This window comes from Magallana gigas, chromosome 2, assembly GCF_963853765.1.
Source record: "Magallana gigas chromosome 2, xbMagGiga1.1, whole genome shotgun sequence".
Lineage (NCBI taxonomy): Eukaryota > Metazoa > Mollusca > Bivalvia > Ostreida > Ostreidae > Magallana > Magallana gigas.
Window position 1 is genome coordinate 15,572,729 of NC_088854.1, and position 20,814 is coordinate 15,593,542.

Below are 20,814 nucleotides of genomic sequence, written 5' to 3' on the forward strand. Positions count from 1 at the left end.
TGTTTCTTTCAAGTTTATTTATTTTTCATTTGAATATAAATTCACATATCAAAATTAGCCATGATTAAATGTGAAGATGTATGATACAATCATTTCAGGATGAAGCTAGGGTTCCCCTAGAGAATAATCTTTATTGATATCAAATGCAGAATCATTTTGTATTTTCCTCATAAGATTTCTTATTTTAATACACTAAGCTAAACCACTCAAAATACAATATTTGTGAACATATCAAAATATGATGACTGTAAATGTATGTCTTTTCTGTAATTGCCTCTGTGAAACTCTATGTCCTTTAATACAATTGTAAAAGATAAATAAATTTCTTTAAATCATGCTTGACATGGTGACCCTTTAATTCAATCTTTAATGTCTATAATTAGCACAGCTTCCATATACATGTATTATCAATTTAATGAAAATAAATCTTAGTGAAGAATTTCTTTAGAGAATTTCAATTATTTTGCCATATAATATGCTGTACCATAGATGGAAACCCCTAGTCTGTTACTTACTGGACTACAATAGGTTTCCAATGATAATGCTGTATAAATTGAATTTTACATTTTACTTCAGTGTTTATGTACATGATTATAATGTTTCAATTCAAAACAGCACTGATGCACAACATACATGAATACATTGAATGAGAATAAAAACCCACATTATATGTGTGTAGAGAATCAGAATCAGTTAACAAGACTGAAATATATGACACATGAGATAATAAACTTATGATATTGACAGCATTTCTTTCAAACAATGTATATTCATACTGACACAACACATAACCTCACTGGAATGACTACCCCAATGATAAATTATAGGTACATAGCAGACCTGAGGCAAATGCAAATGTCAATAGTTTCCTTTTATAACATGAAAACCAGGTGGTGCATTATTATTCATCATGTTAAGCCGAATATGCAATGGAGGTCACCCATGTAATAAATTTTTAATATTATACTCAGGCTGATGACATCACAATGCATTTTTATGTATTTCTATTGAAATGACATCGAGATCTTTTGTATCAAAAAGCCTATAAAATGGTGATTAAACATAAAAACAGAATTTAACATGATAAAAAGAATCTCTCATGATTTATGATGGTTTATAACTTTTATCCAAGGCTTGGGTATAGAAAACTCACAACTCACATCATGAGAGATCCTACCAGTAAATGTCCTACTTCATTAGTTTTCAGTTTAAAGGTGACAAAGAATTGCAGATTTATTCTTCACCATCAATCAAATCGAGATACAAATTCTTAAGTTTAATTTTCTTTAAAACGATTATTTTAATAGCCATATGTTTTAAATTCTCTCACATAAATCTTCCTTGAATTATTTGCTAAAAAAAGAAAAACAGATACAAAATTACTTTTTATTATTATTAAATATGAAGTAATAAATAAGTACTATCCTCACCTTAATCACTTTGTGATGTTTGTCTAAAAATAAATTTTAAAAAAATTCAGTTCTGTTAGAAATACATTGAGATTGTATGACAAAATATAACCCTGGTACTTAATGACATTTGTTGGACATGAACAATATGTTATAAAACAACAATGAAGTTTTTATCATGCACACATAACAAAATGCCTGCAATGAAATCCTGCTTCGTTGTGATGGCACACAAGAAACGCGCTGGGAACGGGTGACAGAATGGGACAAATCTAGTTGATCATCTCCAGTACCAGTTCATTTAACTGAAGGGTTCCGTCCAGAGTCAATGAGAGAAATCTTTCTGCTGCCTTTGCACTGACAGTACGTAGGAATGGTAGGCGTAATAACATTTTACCATATCGCCTCACATTTCCAGGAAATTTGTGGCTGTGATATTTGCGAAGGCGGTCTAAAATTTGAGTCTGTAGAAGTATGACTTTCTGTTTATCCATCAAATTCTGAGCATCTACAAAATAAAGTTATACTGCATTCATCTAGCATTATATCATCTTTTATCATTTGTTTAAACTTTGATATAAACATAAGCTATGGTGAAATAAAAACTATTTCTTCCTTCAGGAAACATTATAAAGTGATTGCTTGAACAAACAACATATTTTCATTAAAGATGTATTTTTCCAAGACTTATTAGCGATAAAAAGTTTGTTCTTGTTCAATGCATCACTCTATATTTCCCATTCAAAAAAAAAAAGATAAGAAAAATGTCAATTAATGACTGATTTTGATTGAATTACAAAAAATAGCATCACTTCTGACATTATATACTGCCAAACTGCCAGTGGGTACAAATAAATCAAAAAGGTAAAAAATATATCTTTTATCAACTCTTCTAAAAAATAATGTCACAATTTCATGTACCTGAAACACTAAAAAACAGCGAATTATGGGGGCCAAATTTGACTTATATCATATCTATAAACAATTCTGCTTATTGTTTACATAATAGATATTTAGCCAGATTTTATAGAAACTGCACAATGTAAAAAAACTGCCACCACAGCTTTATAACTTGGCAGGAATTGGGAGTTTACCTAAAGTGGAGACGTTCTATAACTCTCAACATGGAACTGATCTTACCTGGATAAGTCAGTACAATGCCATTTAAGATACAGAACTCCACTTTATCAATGCTAAGCTCCTTCAGTCTGGCCGAAAATTCCACCGTGGCTGCCACTAACTCCTTGCCCCAGCCCATCTTCTGAGCCAGCTCTATGGGTACCTTCAATCCTTCTGCAAATTTTATACAGCTTCCTGTTTCCATTGATCTATAAAAAGATTAATTATCATCAATATAAGGCTGTTTAAATTTTATGTAATTTTGGTTCTTCAAAAAAAATAATAAAATCCTTGCCAATTGAATATGTTCAAAATTAGTCAGTCAATTCACACTACGAAAAGAAATTTCAAAACAATTAATACATTTTTTTACAATTCTTTTCGGCTCTGACCAAGATACCTTTTGATTCCTGGCCAAAGGCCTATGAACCCTGATTCACAAGATTCAATGAACTTCTGTGGTGCAAAAATTGACACTAGTAGTTAATCATGAAATTAATTGCTCAAATTCAAGACACTTCTCTGCATTTTGTAATTCCTGAATAGCAGTTTTCCAGAATCAGTTGAATAAGTGTTATTATTTCACAACCTCACTGACCTGTAGGACAGTCTCAGAACATTGAGCTCCATGAAAGAAGACTTCAACAAAGCCATCTGATCTTCTAGACGCAACTCTGTGAAACCTGTGTAAAAATTGATTTCAAAGGCAAAAGTAAGTCCCTGAGGATCACTGCATATTAAATCTAATGTGTAAGGGTGTAGTTTATACCAATTTTTCTAAAGTCTTTAAATCTTTGAAGTTGGTCTCATTCACTTACCAGGCACCTTCTTGGCCCAGTCAATGATGTATTTCAGTTCAGCATAACCATACTGCATCAGTTGATTTATACCCATACTTTGTAAACATATGTTTCCTAAATAAGGGAAATAAAATGAATTTATTTTTCACAATCCAATTCAAACAAGAAATTCTTTCTAGAAAATAGTACTTTTCTTATGGTAATAGAGCATTATTCATGGATAAGTCTATTCACCGTCCACTCTTGGTATAAGGTCTGGTCTGGCATTAATAAGCCCCTCCATTATGGGATCCTCAAATGATTCTGTTGGCTTCGACTCCTGGGTCCCCGGAACAAATAACACCTCCCCATCACTGCTTACCATGGCACGGATTTCATCCAATCGGGGCTTCTTGTTTCTGTGTTTCCCTCCAGGGGATCTGTCCTCACGAACCGCTGAAGATGTAAAGACCTCAGATTCATACAAATATGAAAGATTTAGAGTGAATTTCAGCTCTCTCTTAGATTTCAGGTGTAATATAATACAAAAACATGTATATCAAAGGGCAAATAATGAAAATTTAGTGTCATGATTTATGAATAAATTGAGTTATTGAATTACGGTACCAAAGATGTAAATGACAACACAAATAACAAACCTTCTCTCTTCATGCCCATTTGTGTGCATTTCACAAAGCGACAGTACTGGCAATTATTTCTGGTGAATTTATTGATGACACAACTTCCTTCATTTTTACAGGTGTATACCAAGTTCTTCTGGACACTTCGTTTGAAGAATCCCTTACATCCTTCACAAGAGAAAACAGAATAATGGTAGCCAGACCCCCGGTCATTACAAATCATGCAGGGAGAGGCATTGGATGGCGAGTCTTCTCCACCTGTGTACACCTGAAAAATACAGGAGTAAAATCTTCTTTTACTTAATTCACAAAACTATATACCTGTCTTCCTTACTTAAACAATTCAAAAATGTATCTGTTAATGGTAGGAGGTTTTTTAACACAAATTTAATCTGAGACCAAGAGTTGCAACAAACCTGTACTGTAATTATATATATCATATCAGTAAAGATCCATGTTATAATGGATATAAGTTGATAAAATCTTTATTTTTTTCTCAAGAGTTACTTCTCTTCTTGGAAATTCTGATCATTTCTGTCCATGATCTGTCTAAACAATATACGTAACTAACCTTTTTTTTCTTTTTTTTTGGGGGGGGGGGGGGGAGTTGTAATACATTTGTACACAGGACATAGTCTTTTAAAATGTAGCCTATGGGAGAGGCTCAGCTGTAGACCTACCTGAGTGTCATCATTGACACCTGTGACCTGTATGATGGGCTGTACCACATGTTCATTGCTGGGGGAGTGTACAGAGCCTTGACTGACAGACGACATTGGCATTCCCTCACTGTGAATTTGAATTTCTGGAGACCCTATAATGTCCGGTGTCATGTTCTCCGAACCACTACTTTGAGGATTGTCCATATCCATGTGGAAATTTGTATCCACATTTTCACTTGAATAATCACCAGTACCCTGGTATTGTATGTTTCTGCCCCTGCCATTTGGCGACTGCATCCTCCCTTGATTGTTGCTGTCAGATACACCAAAACCAAAGTGTGGAGAATTTTCATCTACTTGTTGCATATTCTCAATTTTTGAACTCAAAATTCCAAGCCTTGGTTCTGCCATGATTACATGTATTCCCTCCTGAAAATATAGCAGTTAAAGCCTTGACTTCTAAAAGTAGCAGCTATTATTGATAATTTTAAATACCAAATATAAATGAAATATTGGTATTTTCAAATGTCATAATCAAATGCTAGCAGTCTGGCATCCATCCAATTCCATATTAAGGATAGATGAAATATTGGTAGATTAATAAATTATATGAATCAATAATGTCATTTTACAACCATATAATAACTTTTACATGAAATTATTCTAAGCTTTCCTTAAAAAACAAATTGTTGGAAATGCCTCAAGAGTAAGGCATTATAATATTCACCAAAAATAACAAAAACATGAATATGAAAAGAATGAAAGAGTATTCATAAATCATATTGACTACTATGCCACATATCCTGGTATAAGAAAATAAGTTAATAAATCATACTTTCTCCAATGATCATTCAAGTTATCTTGCTTACCAGTATTAATTCTTATTATATTTAATATTATACTTTGTCCCGAGTTTTTGCTTCCACCACTTTTTGCTTGATGTTTCAATAATCATAAATACCTTTGTGCTCAAACTACATTCATCCACTAATATGAAAAATGTTCAGATTATCTGTTTTGAAACTCCCCTCTTGCACTTCAGGTTTCAATACACAACCCAAAATAGAAAGTCTACAGGGATATTTTTGCATTGTATCAGCCATTATTAAGCCAGGATGATAACATTGAAAAATTGTGGGAGGTATTCCAACTGAGTTCAAAATGGTTAAAAGATGTATATATATAAATCTCCATAAAAAACCTTTCGTTCCTGTGAACTTTTATGATTGAAAAATGATAATGTGTCAATGAAGATATTTTGGACATATGTATTTTTGTTAAAAATTATCAAAAAGTGTTGGAAACAATAACTTTGGACAGACTATACATCTGACATTCAACAATATTTCTTTTGTAGCCTGGCCAAAATATTACTTAAATTTGGTTCTCGGCACCTACACATTGATTCAAATTTCTTGGCTAACACTTTTGAATGCTGTTAATGCTAATAGGAGAAAATAAAGGTACACATGCAATACATGATTCTGTTGGTGAATGGAAACATATTGTCCAAGCATTTTTCCACTGCTTTTCCTCTAAGAGTGAGATACATTGAAATTCATGTAAAGGTCGTATTTTAAGAGATTTAAAATTTGGATACCTTTTGTTATTATCATGAAGATGGGTAATTAACCCCTTTACAGATACATGAGCCTGTTCTTCAGATCTTGAATTCTTTTTTAATGGTTAAAATTTAAAATTATAAAAATGTAAAAGGAATATCCCCAAAATCTTGTTTTGAATTTACAAACGTCATCTGAGTTGCACAATTTTGATAAGAATGTGTGGGAAGATTAATACACTGTGCACAGGTGCAGTTGCTGTTTTGCATATTGTTAAAATCAATGTTTTCTCACAAGCAACTGCAGAACGATGGCATCTACTTTAATTATCATTTTTGAAAATAATTGTGATAAAGCATAAAAATATTATAAAAACTGGCCTAAATCCTGTAATGAAATAAAGTAAATCGATCATTTACAAATGCAAAATAACTTTTCTCACCCCCGAACGAAAGCCATCTTTGTTGGGTGCGTTCGAGCGTTGTTATTTCGTGTGCATTTCTTTCGTCTTGCTGTGCTTCCCTTCCCTAGTCTTGAAATTGAAAGAAGTAAGATATGCCTACGTAATATTAGGTCTAGTGTTGAATATTATTTGTGTTAATCATTTTAATGAATATTGATAGGCCTATTTTTAACCCGAAAATGGCACAGCTCCGGATATAACTGAAAATGGTAACAACTTGTGTTTTATAGCTAACTTCTTCCTCCATGTGCTGATGTTTTCATCCGGCAGGGTGATTACCCCGCGGAAGCTCTTTCATAGGTCTGCGGTGTTCCGTGCGACTTGTCAGAGCAGACAGTGTGTGACAATGTCCAACACAGAAACTGGTAAAAAGGCCGCAGCGTTTGCAGCAGTTGACGAAAATATAAAGGTATTTATTTGGATTTCTTAATTTACATCAACATGCTCATACACTGTTTAAATGCATACCGGATATGTATCATTGTATGTAATGTGATCTGCAAAGCTAATCATGCTATACCATGTGCACAGTCCCATTATTCCATACGCACACCTTCGCTGAACAGGTCTGCACGTTTTGGCCCTTTTCCAGTTTGCTAAAATCAGTATGGTTTACATGTACTTCTTTTCTTTCCTTAGAGATTTGCCTTGCAATCACAACTCTGAGCAAACCCTTAAAGCAAACTTTAGGGTTAACTTTCAAATTGGATATGCAGGTCATTACCACAGGCACCTTATTTTTTTTCAATTTTAAATAATTAAGTCGCTCAAGATAGAAAATTTTACCACCACTATATATATATATATATAGCACGCCAAATCACAAAAATGAGCTAAACATAGTCTCACAGTTGATAAACTAGGTCTATTGACTATAGTTTACATGTCGTAACTGTAGTTAACAATTTGATAACTATAGTTTCATCTGTAAAACAATATTTTACTGTTGTAAATTTTAGTTTACAGTTGCCAATCTAATTTTTTCTGTCTTTAGTTTAATTATACATTAATAATAGATTTTGCTGAAAAATATAGATTAACATATATGAACTATAATTTCCATTTATTAATTATAATTAAGAGATGGAAATTTGGTCCACTCCACTCCCCATAAACCCTTTGGCAGATCTTATTACAAATTTACAAAAACTTGGTGACAAGCTCTGTTCTATGATTGACTGCTGCTGCAATTAGCTGATCCAATCGCAGCATTTCAAACAGGTGCTTGTAAATTAACTTTAAAAGGAAACACACGTGTGCTCTTTGGTAAAACATTCGGTGCTTTTAACAAGCTGAGACACAAGTGCTTGAGTACAGTGCTTCCCAAACGATGGCCTAACAAGATCACTTTAAAAAATGATATATTTTACTGGGATTGAACATAGTTTTACAAACTTGTCAAGGATCGAATGGTATGGTAAGGATCGCAAGGATAATATGGGAAGTAAACATGGCGAATCTGATAGTTGCCTATCCCGTCAGTATATACTTCCCTACTTATGGTTATTTGATTTTAAATGTTCAAGAAGTTCTATTTTAGTTCATTTGTTCTGTCCACATTATTCACAATGACGATATCTAGTTTTATAGCATAAAAACTTTCATATATCAGTGACTTTTTCACTGTAGGTCCTTACAAACACTATAAATAAAACAGTTCTTGCTTTCTCGAAGTTATATCTTAATTCCTATTTAATAGCATTGTTAATTATATTCCGATACTCGCTTGTCAATATATAACCCATTATTTCATTCGATTAAAATGTAAATATGCAAGGGGCGCAAGTTGCTCGCTAGATAGTGCCACCGAATCATCAAGTTTTCATAAGGAGATCTGCCAAGGGTTTATGGGGAGCGGAGTGGACTAGAAACCCTTGGCTAGCAAAGATGAATATAGCTTAACTTCGTTGCCTATAATTTTTTGACTGTGAACTACAGTTTGCTACCGATAAACCTAGTTTATCGTCTATGAAACTGTTTTGCTCATTTTTGTGAATTTGGCGTGCCATACATATGTATGATGAATACACTTGTGTACACATGTTTTTATATCAATATCGTAAATACACAAGTGTGACTTTATATAGAGGGGTTAGAATCTTTGGCTTATCGAGTGACTTAATGATAAAAATACATATGCCTATGGTCATTTCTGTATGTGTACCATAGCTTTGACTGGAAATTAATGAACATTGCATACTAATTTTTAACTCCTTCAAGGCTTACACCTGAATTTTTACACCAGTATCAATAATTTGCCCAACTGCTGAAAATAGAGCAGTTTAACAATAGCTTGGCAGTAGATAACAAACTCCCATTTGTTGAAGGTGTAGTCTACTCATGGTTAACTTTTTAGTCATTGGCTGATCGATATGAATACATTGAACACAATGACACTTGTCCGACTTTATCTAGGGATATATATTTCAGTTGAAACAGAGTCATTTTGACATAGCAGAGTATATCTTGGCACATCTTCGCTAGCCAAGGGTTTTCGGTCCACTTTGCTCCCCATAAACCCTTGGCGGATTTCAATACGAAAACTCGGTGATGTGGTGGTGCTATCTAGCGAGCAACTTGAGTTGCGCCCCTTGCATATTTACATTTTAATTGAATTAAACAACAGGTTATATACACACTACGGCATTAATACAACTTGAAAACATGTTGACTACCGAATATCAGAACATAATTAACGATGCTATCAAATACGAATTAAGTTAAAACATAGGGAAAGCACGGAATGTTTTCTTCATAGTGTTTTGTAAGGACCTGTACCGGGAGTGAAAAAGTCGCCGATTTATATGAAAGCTTTCATGCCATAAAATCAGGTATCGTTGTGGTGAATATTGCGGACCAAAGAAATTAAATAAAACAGAGCTCACTGAACCTTTAAAAGCAATAACCATAAGCAGGAATGTATATAGTTATACTAACGGGAAAGGCAACTTCTACATTCGCCATATTTACTTCCCATGCTATCACGCGATCCTTGACAAGTTTGTAGAAATCAGTAAAATATATAGGTTTTTAAAGTGATCTGGTTAGACCATCGTTGGGGAGGCACTGTACTCGAGAACTTGTGTCTCAACTTGTTAAAAGCACCAAATGTTTTACCAAAGATCTATAAAGTTTATATTTACAAGCACTGCAATTGATCAGCTACTCGCAGCTGCAGCCAATCATAAAACGGAGCTTGTCACCAAGTTTTCATAATGAAATCCGCCAAGGGTTTAAGGGGAGCAAAGTGGACCGAAAACCCTTGGCTAGCGAAGATGATCTTAATTGAAAACTGATTTTGACAGTCTATCAATACTAATGAGCTTCTCTTAGGCCTTAGAGATCTAGAAGAAAGGTCAATATCTGACAGCTTGTTTTGATGAGCAAACTAGATAGTAACATCCCACAGAAAGTCCAAGCTCTTGTTAAAACAGATCTAAATAAATTTTGCATTCTCTCCACTCTCTTTTGCAGCATTATTATCCACTGTTTTCAGTGCAGTTTATAATGTTAATTTGCCTAATACATGTAAAAAGCCCATCTGGCATTGTCTTTGGGGTTTGTTCCTGTTTATTGCTTTATTCTACCTTTTGAAAATTAACCCTTTCACTGTAACTGTGGTACTGCTGTCTTATAAGGCAATTGATAAAGGGTGGCAAAGTTTTCGTTTGTAGATTATTAATAAATGATGTAGATTAATCTCAGTTTTTGTGAAAGGGTCTATCGTTCTCTATAACTCTGGGTCATTAATTTAAACAATAACATAATTTGTAAACTACATGTAGTTACATGCTTATCCTCACAGTGCTTTGGCTTGCAACATCATTTAGCAACCTGGACTTCTCTTGTATGCTGCTATGTTTGCTGAATATCGGTACAAGGTCAATGGCATAGTCAAGGTCTTATAGAGTGGAGATAAAATTCTGGGTATACCTCGTTTTCTGTTTTGTACAAGCATGTACTCTAATCTTTTTTTTTTAAGAGTTGATGTTCAAAATCTTATTAATTTAATAAAACACGTTAATAGTCTTTTGTTAGTCAGCTGTGAGAGAGCAACCAAACAAACTTTTAAAGGCTGTCATATTAGACTACCTAAATCACTCAGAAATATTTTTTAACCTATATCTGGGGAGAAGAGGCATGCATTTTAACATCAACAACTTTTCTGGACAATATTTAAATGTTTTACTTCTTTTTTTGTGTCCCTTCAGAATAATCAGAAGGTTGGCATTGGAAGTGGTTCCACTGTGGTCTATGCCGTGCAGAGACTTGGTAAGAATACTTTTCTTTGATCTGTTCTCTCTCCCTGAAGAAGAAACAGGAAAAATACATTGATTTGCACCTGTTAGTATTTCAGTCAATTGGTAAACCAAGTATTTTTAGATCAATTGCAGTCTTCAGGGCCCAAACATCTAACTTGTAATTTAAGACCTAGGTAACAGAAAAGGAAGTGATGACCCCTATTGATTTGGAGGTTGCAAGATCAAGGGTCAAACAAGTCTGGACGTAGAAAAATGACAACTAAGTAAATGGCCCTTCCCAATTATGAGATCACAAAGTGAAATGTCATATGTTAAGCTAATGTGGACAAGATATGGGTTTTGAAAACATAAAAAAGTTCATATCTGTTCAATACCTTGAGAACTTTTTGCTTTACAGACATCGAACTTGATACACTTTTGAAAACCCCTAAAGAAGTAGATGACTCCTATTTATTTTCAGGTCAAAGGTCAAGAATTAAACTTATGGTACTTGATCTACACACTGAGATATTGTCAGCTTAATATCCTAAAAACTGTAACTCTGCTGTGTGCTTAAAATACCAGTATGTGAATATACCCTTTCCAATTTTGCAAAAAGAAAGGAGGGAGGGGGTTATACATGCAAGTCTCTCAACATTATTATAATCATTGCTAGTTGTTACTATGACTTTTATTCATAACTTTATTTTTTACAGCTCAACGAATTAAAGAAGAAAACTTGAACATTATATGCATACCAACTTCATTTCAGGTAATATTCATTATAAATGTAATAATAAATTCTCTGGAATAGCAGGTAATATATGGTATACAATATGGTACTGAGCTTGCCCACAGGCTCTGACCCCTTGCTAACAGTAGCTAAAAGAAAGAAGAGGATGTAAAAGTTAAATGATTTTTAACCTGAAGTGAACAATTTCAAAATGTTTGATAAATATTATATCTGAATTTATTGTAAAATTATAGTCATAGTAAAAGAAATGCTTAGTACCTGTTCCTTTACAGGTATTCTCACATCTTTTAAATTAAATTCAGAATTACATTTAGGGTGATTTCACCATGCATCGGACACCTTTGGATTTTTCCCTTTGTTCACGCATCAAATATCGTCCAAATATAAATAAAACTTGTTTTAAAAGTTGCAGGTTTTCCCCTTGCTTAATTATTGGAGAAACAATTGTGAAATTGTTAAAAATGTAGAAAATAAAGCAAATAAATGAAGTGTTGAACTATTTCACCATGGATCGGACAATATTTACCAAGCATCGGACAGCTATAGCAGTGCAGTAGAGATTAAAAAAAAACATTTTCTGGTTTTAATGCAAAAATACAAAGGTTCGGAAATATTAATTTATTCAATTGCAATTCATATTTCTTTTACAGGAAGTCCTCAAATCTACATATAGGAATTTAGACTAGTGCTTCTGTTTAAAGGAATATTTATCATAAGGGGTTCTTTATCGTGCCAGCTCCTACAGGAACTTTGGACTAAAAAGGGCGTGTCCGTAAAACTCGATTTTTAAGTGGTTTGAGGAAAATGTTTGTATCAATTATTTTTAAAATTTTTATTTTACTTCACATTTAAAATATATCATAAGGAATGGGCACATAATCTCCTTATTATTAGAAGAAATCATGCAGTGAAAACTGTCCGATGCATGGTTAATTTGTGTCCGATCCATGGTGAAATGAACATATGGTGCAATAATGACCTTGACATTAATTGTTCAAATTTCTTGGACTTATTTTAATCAAATTTTGTTTCAAAACTTACTTCTTTCTAATTATTTTAGGCAGAGAGTGCATTTTCACTAATTCACAATCAAACGCACAACATTCAAATAATGTTTTATTGTAAAATCTCCGTAACTAAATTTTCAATAATGGCGTATTTGATGTCATTTTACGATGTCTATATTGCTATTTCTTTGACAATGTGACTGTCAAATTCTTAATAATGATAAAGTTCATTTGTTCTAATTCAGGGATATACGAAACAACACATGAGCGCATGCACATTTATTTGTATATTTATAAACAAAGTTGTCCGATCCAAGGTATGTGTCCGATGCATGGTTAAATCACCCTAATAGGTTTGTCTTTGTCTTTATACTATAGGCAAACCAGCTTATCCAGGAGCACCGTTTGAATCTCGGGACGCTAGAAACTTGTCCAATAGTAGGTTATAGCATTGTTTCATGATTAAGAGAAATCAGCTATACTCTGTCCCGAGTTTTTGCTTCCACCACTTTTTGCTAGATATTTCAATAATCAATAATCATAATATGTCTACAGGGATTTTGCATTGCATCAGCCATTAATAAGCCCGAATGATAACGTTGAAAAATTGCGTGAGGTATCCCGAGTACTTCCGGATGGAGAAAAGATGTAAACATTTCCCATTATAAATATCCGTAAGAAATTTGTTTTCATTCCTGTGAACTTTTATGAGTGAAAAATGATAATTGTTCAATGAAGATATCTTGGATACATTCCCTTTTATCAATTTCAACTGTATTTCTTTCACAGGTATGTGTATTTTTTTTTTAAATCATCAAACAGTAATGGAAGCAATAACTTTGGACAGACTATAGTATAAATTTTCATTGTTTTACTCTGATAAAAATGTTTGATCTATAATAGTACATTTACACTCCTATGTTGATCTAGATATCAAGGAAGACTGAAAGTAACATGAATATGTCAATTAATGCAGAAAAACTCTGTATTAAATAAATTTGACTTTAACTATTTCTATTATTACACATAGTTGGATGTGGCCATTGATGGCGCAGATGAAACTGATAAAGATCTGACATGCATTAAAGGGGGTGGAGCTTGCTTAACTCAGGAAAAAATAGTGGCTTCATGTGCAAAGCAGCTTGTTATCATTGCGGATGACAGGTAATGAATGCTGGGAAATTGTTTCATACATTTAAAAACTTGAATTCTCACATTCATTTACCAACACTCTCAGGTGTAGCAAAGTTTTATGGGATTTAATGCAAAATCTTATTAAGACCACGGAACATTAACTGGCAAGATTGAAAATATACAGCTTACGTCAATTTCACCCGTTACAGTCAAAACATTTAAAACAGGCAGGAACAAATTAATGCGGACGTCTAAGAAAACATTAGATTGAAACTGCAGTTATAGGGAGTGTATTTTTAATCCACCCCAGTATTTCTATAGAAATGGAAAAAAAAATATTTGGTATCAACAAAGCGAATGATAAACATTTTATTTGATCAATAAGAATATAAACAGCAAATATGGGAAGATTCTAATTCGGGAGTGATTATAATAAGGACAAAGCATTGTCCGATGTCTGCAGAGAATCAGTCGTACATGTAACAAGTCTGAAATCAAGTGGGGCCATTGGGTTTGAACCGGGGTTTATTCCCCGAGGAGAGTAATTCAAAATTGATTGATTAACTTCAAATTTTAATCCCGATAAAAGCTATGTTTTTACGCTAAGTTAATGTATATGAATAGATATGCGCGTTCATTGATTATTTAGCTAAACTCTAACCTGTGACGACTGATTTTCTAAAGTCACCGGACAAAGCTTTGCCTTGCGTATGATATATGCTTATTTTATACTTATTGATGGCATAGAATGTTTATCAATTGCCTTGCTGATCCTAAAAACAGTTTTTTTAGATCGCTTTAAATCATATACCTATGCAAGTTAAAAACGCTGAGGTGGATTGAAAATACACTTCTTATATTTACATTATCCAGTGTCTTTGCCTGTGATAACATTACGTATCGATTTTGTACTATATAACCCATAATACAAATGACGCCAAATTGAGGCGCCAGCGGGGTTTGTTTATTTATATTTAAATATTTAATAGTACGATGGCCTAAAATTATATTCATATAAGTAATAAGGAATCATTCTTTGAATACTATGAGGTGATAATTTCGGTCGGGGCGTGATCAAATCTATCATAAAGCCCTTCGGGCTTTATTGGATTTGATCACGCCCCGACCAAAATTATCACCTCATAATACTCAATGAATGATTCCTTATTCCTTACATAACTACAGTCTCAATCCAATGTTTTCTCAGACGTCCGCATTAATTTGTTCCTGCCTGTTTTAAATGTTTTGACTGTAACGGAATCCTATTACATTGCTATAATGGATTATGCAACATTGTTATATGACAACTTGATGTCTGGGTTATAAAATGATATTAGAATTGTATTTCGGGTAGTGAATACAAAGGGGGTTAAAACATGTGACAAGAAGAATTTCTCAAGATATATATATGTATGATATTTTATGATTTTTATCCAACAAGTCATGTTTTTTTTTATCCCTTTGCCAAGGCAATATTTTGTCTCACTGGGGCTCACATATTCAATGTTGCCCTAAACCCAATTCATCATTTGTACATGCATTTTTTCAAGACAAAAAAAACAAAAACAAAACAAATAAATTATAATAAGCTTGTTCTCTAGTATTAAAGTCTGTTTTTATGAAATTTAAAGATTTGTTTATTTCAGTCAATTTTTGAGAATTGCATCTTTTAAATTATTATTAATAGAACATTCTGTAAATAGAATTAAATTCTGAAAAATATGTACAGCTTATATATATCGTTTTGATATTCTCTTTATATTCTTTTTTTTTAGTAATTTTTTATTTTCAAATATTAAAGTCATATTTCAGCATCTTTATTCTATTAGAAACTGACTTTTAATAGAAAAGATTCTCAAGAGTTGGGCACCAATTACAAGAAAGGAATACCAATTGAAGTCATTCCTATGGCATATAAACCAGTGCAGATGAAAATCCAGGATATGTTTGGTGGTGAAGTGATTCTCAGAATGGCCCAGCAAAAAGCTGTGAGTATTCAAGTCCAACTCGCTCAACTTTTGTTGGTGCAAAAATATTTATTGAGGTACCAAGGTTTACCATTTTATTTCATTTTACCTCTATTGAATTGCTTGTCAACATACATGTACTTAATACAGGATTATATTCCCCCCTAGTATATTTTCCCTTCTTCACTTGCAAATGGTTTTGCTCCATCTTAATTTCACCCCGACATAGTTGTGTTTCAAGAGAGATAATTTTAGACATTAGAAATTGCCCAGACCTCAATTTGATAGCTGACAACGAGGGCAAAAATAAAAACGGGGGAAAATATTTCTCTGTGTACAGTAATAAGTTTCTTATGGTAATAATAACATATTCTCAATCTGTTTATTTATTGTCAAGATATAAATGAATGACATTTTTGAGAGCAGAATGCAATTTTTACTTTTATTAGGGTCCAGTAGTAACAGACAATGGTAACTTTGTGTTGGACTGGAAGTTCACAAAGCCATGTGACAGTTGGGATAAATGTAACACCTGCATTAAGATGATCCCAGGTAACACAGACAGATCATTATGAATTATGAAAAAGCCACGAATAAACATTGGCATTTTTTAATGTGTTATCTTAAACTTGATAAGGCTGAGAATCTTTTTATGATAAAATACATAAATCTACAATCTTTGAGATTTTTATCTCACTTTGACATGGCCGAGGTATTCAAGATATCAATGATGCGGGTACCCAAGCTTGACAGTGCCATGTTTTGATGTATCTAGCAGATTTGTGGCAAACATTTTTCTAGTTTGTAAATATGCACTGAATGATTTATTTCTTGACACTCAGGTGTGGTTGAAACAGGCTTGTTCATCAATATGGCAAAGGTGGCTTATTTTGGAACAGCAGATGGAAAAGTCAACAAGAGATTATTTAACAAGCTCCAATTATAAACAAACTTTCACTAAAATGTACAGTGCTAGCTTTCATCTTAGTACAAGTTAGTAGAACTATAGTGCCATACCAGAAGAATTTAGTGAATATGACAAGTGCTGGAAACAAAAAATGGGTGACAGAAGACTCATTGGGCATTTGCTTGCTGTGTGACTTGTTCATGGGACTTTATCCATCTTTTGATTCAGAAGTATAAAGTAATGTCCTTGTATTGTGTCATTCATGCGGTAATATTTAAATAGTGCCTGTTTGGGAGGGTAACTGTTGAAATTGATACCCCGAGAAAACCATTGTCAACCGACGTGAAGCGGAGGTTGACAATGGTTTTCGAGGGGTGTCAATTTCAACTGTTACCCTCCCAAACAGGCACTATTTATTTTGTTATACTGAATATCTTAATTTTAAAGAAAACTTTGCTGCTTTTATATAGGAATAACGTGAATTCTACAGCGAACTGTACATGCATAATTTTCGCACATGTAACAATTTGTAATGTTACCCGTTGCTATCGCTGAGGGAAATAGAACGGATTATGAACTGCGTCCTAACCATTCAGATTTCAGTATTTAACATGAAAGTATAACAAAAGCACATAGTACAGACACCGCTGATCAAGCATATCCTGGTTGTCATTTTATTTACTGTATTCGTGTAAAGAAAACCTAATGATCTTCATCCTTCAATATACTACATTTATGTATTGGGTATTTGTGTCAAGCTCTCTCTAAAAACAGTCCTATGATTCTGAAATGTCTTATTTGTTTATCAAAATTTCTATGTATTTCTTAGACATGTATTTGTATATATGTTGAAATAAAATATTTTCAATTTGTTCAACAGTCACTGCTTTTTAGCTGTATAGTGTATGGGAGAAACAGGAGAAAAAGTATTTGTTTTTGCATGGGTACATTTGAGGCTTTTAGTTCAATCATGTGTTTCATGATGCATGTACAATGCAATACAGATGTGACAGACAGACTGGTTTGAATACTGGTGCTAGATAGCTTAGTGGGTAAAGCACCTGACTACAGATTCGGGGGCTTGGGTTCAATTCCAAGTCTGGTGCATCTATTTCTCTTCTCCCATTACATTTGATGCCCTGCCAACCACTGGAACTGACAGGTTAACTCCTGTCTGAGGATGTCAATCTACAAATGCAAAGATCATTTTAAGGGATGTGACAGTCAGACTGGTTCAAATACCAGTGCCAGATAGATCAATGAGTAGGGCATCTGACTAGAGATTTAGTGGCCTGGGTTTGAATTCTGGTCTGGTCTGTCACTATTTCTCCCATCCCATTACATAGCCATGTATTTTCAGGATTTGAATATTCTTACATGTATGTGCAAATCTATATTCTACATGTGTATCTAAGTCTCAACTGAGTCCCAAGGTTTGGTGATGAAAAAGATTATACAGTGGATGACTATTCATACAAGAGAATATATATGGAACAAATACATGAATCTTTATAAATTCACTGCATATATATAAGGGAAATACATGTATTTATATTGTCTGTCTTTAAAATTGTTGTTGAATATATGATCATAAAGAAATATGCCTTTAAATGACCATACTTTTTGCCTCACCAAGATGAAATCGGGAGAAGCATATGCTATACATTATGTGTCAGTGTCTGCACCTGGTTAAAGTTTTTGGAGCAGGGGCTGTGTATAAGTTATTATTAATTTTATTTAGATTGAGTATATCTAGGCATACTTCTGGACTTGAACAGACCGGAATGCTAAATCATAACTTTCAGTTGCCGAAGGAAGTTAAAGGTTTTTGGAGCAGGTTAAAGTTTTTGAACAGGTGCCCATTGATGGCCATATCTAAGTTACTGCTATTACTTACCTCATCAAACTTTCATGGATGGTGCATCTTATGATACATACATGTATGTCCCTGACAGGTTAAAGATTTTTTGGAGCCCCTGCACATAAATTGAGGGGGAGAAGGGGGAGAATTGCCCTCCTTATTCAAGGTTGCATGGTTGATTTTTAACTGCCTGTATGTAAATGACTCACAGAGCTAGCTTCAGATATGTAAAGTTATTTTGATACTCCAGATGCATCTTCAGGTTAAAAATATTTTAAAGGAGTAATGTCAAATGGAGTTAGGGTCTTGGAGACGGTAACAAATGAAGTAAATCCTGTTCATACCCAATCAGACTTGCACAGACTCTCACAGTTAAGGGTCCTCCACACACCTGGAAAAAGTTCTGCATACAAGCCTAAATTATTGTCTAAATTACTTAAAGATATGGGTTTTTAGCATGTGTTCGACTTGAAAATGACCCCCAAAAAATTCAATTTTTGGGAAAGAAACATCTTTTTAAATTTTACCGCTGCTTATGAAAACAAAAGTCCCTACAGTTTTCGATCTCGGGACCTGTGGGTTGGCAGACCAAAGCTACACCCATTGAGCCACAGAGATAGACACCAAAATTTGGCGATACAAAATGTTTCACAATACCTTGAAATTGCCATGTTGTGACGTACTCTCATGAAAATAAGAAGTCAAGGGGTGTCGAGGATCCTTAACTTGATATAACTATTAATGTGTATATATAATAAAGAGATGGCTTCAGATACAGGACTTGATCTTGTTTATCTGGATGCTGAGGCAGGTGAAAGTTTAATGAGTTGTTCAAAGCATCATAAATATGATACAGTATTGAATTAATCAATATTGTATCATCATGTATTAAAATCAATATTGTATCATATCATATAATACATAATATCATTTTATAAGTATAACATTGCATTGTGTCGAGTATGATATTGTATGATATCATACAGAATTGCATGATATCATAAAATATTATATGATACAATTATATCATGATATTGAATGAAATAGTATCGTATGAAATTATACTATATGATACTAATATCACATCATATGATATAAAACGATCAAATGATACCAAATTGCATTGTGCTTTTTGTTTAATGTTGTATCATATGACAAATACTGTCAGTATCAAATTAAGGTATTCAATGTATAACGACCACATTTTGAATCTAATAAATGAATGGTCCGATATTCTTAATCATGATATCATTTTGAAGGTGTTATCAAATAAAAATACTCCACCAAAGGAATTTTCAAAATATTGATAAGGGTCCAACTAATTACTCATTGAACTTTGCATTGAAGTCTATGGGTAACGTATGTTTTAATAAAATATTGTAAAAAGTAACTTAAAATTTGTATAACCCTCTTGGTTAATACATGCTTAAACTTTCTCTTTATTAAAATATGAAATAAAAAGAATCATTTACCGCAGATATTTTGACGAAATTAAAATTTTCTTTTTTCAACAAGGGAAGATAACTCTTTAAAAAAAATTAAGGTGCAAAATGACCGGCTTCTTATATGTTGTCAGTCATGTGAATTTGGTTCATTTCACTTTCATTGTTATTTAGCAATACATATTTAACTCGTTTAAAATGATTCAAAATTGTTCAATATCCCTTCATTATACATTGAATACCTTAAATACAATGTCCTGTTGTATCACATGATATACAATTTATTTTTTTTTGATACAAGATTTTATCAAATAAATATCTTAATTATTGTATCATATGGTAAAATATTGTATAATTCTTATAAAAGATATTATGATATTTACATGATTTTAATGAAAAGTCCTAAGAAATGTATCATATTGTATAAGATAACTTGACATTATGATTTCTTTGTTTCATTTCAAATTATGGTTTTCATATTTGATTATTTTTGTCTTGTTAAGGTGTACCTCTTCTCGGTGAGTTTTGTAATGTTTGTTATATGTTAATAAACTTATAATCAAGTCAATGAGTTAGTTACAATCCTTTGTCAGAATAAGCAAAGAGTAAAATTGGCTTTAAAATAGTTTCCTCCTTTCATATTCAATTATTCCACCGGTCTGGTTTTTCTATTTAAAATCAATTAACCCGATTTTCTGGTGATTTGAAAAAAAAATATTGCAAATTGAAATGGTCACGTATAAGCCTGTATAGAAATTTACATGCTTTGAATGACAAGCTGTTTCATATGGTTTAAAAATAAAAATGTTTACAAAGAAACGTAAAACTTTCGCAAAACTTTTAATTACTTTTGCGAATTATAAACG

At 33.0% G+C, this 20,814-nt stretch overlaps 2 protein-coding genes across 2 annotated transcripts; one reads left to right on the forward strand and one right to left on the reverse strand.

Annotated features, from left to right (window-relative positions):
- LOC105334365 (retinoic acid receptor RXR-alpha-B) lies at positions 1-6,756 on the reverse strand. The gene is made up of 8 exons (XM_011437792.4): positions 6,615-6,756; positions 4,629-5,039; positions 3,967-4,216; positions 3,563-3,763; positions 3,347-3,442; positions 3,127-3,211; positions 2,550-2,737; positions 1-1,917 (listed from the first exon to the last, which is right to left on the reverse strand). Exons 2-8 carry the CDS (start codon positions 5,019-5,021, stop codon positions 1,682-1,684), a joined length of 1,449 nt encoding a protein of 482 aa, XP_011436094.2. The 5' UTR covers positions 5,022-5,039; positions 6,615-6,756; the 3' UTR covers positions 1-1,681.
- On the forward strand, positions 6,579-17,517 carry LOC105334367 (ribose-5-phosphate isomerase). The gene is made up of 9 exons (XM_066075227.1): positions 6,579-6,720; positions 6,866-7,044; positions 10,847-10,907; positions 11,593-11,648; positions 13,016-13,075; positions 13,668-13,801; positions 15,618-15,759; positions 16,188-16,290; positions 16,581-17,517. Exons 1-9 carry the CDS (start codon positions 6,594-6,596, stop codon positions 16,682-16,684), a joined length of 966 nt encoding a protein of 321 aa, XP_065931299.1. The 5' UTR covers positions 6,579-6,593; the 3' UTR covers positions 16,685-17,517.
- The last annotated feature ends 3,297 nt before the right edge of the window (positions 17,518-20,814 follow it).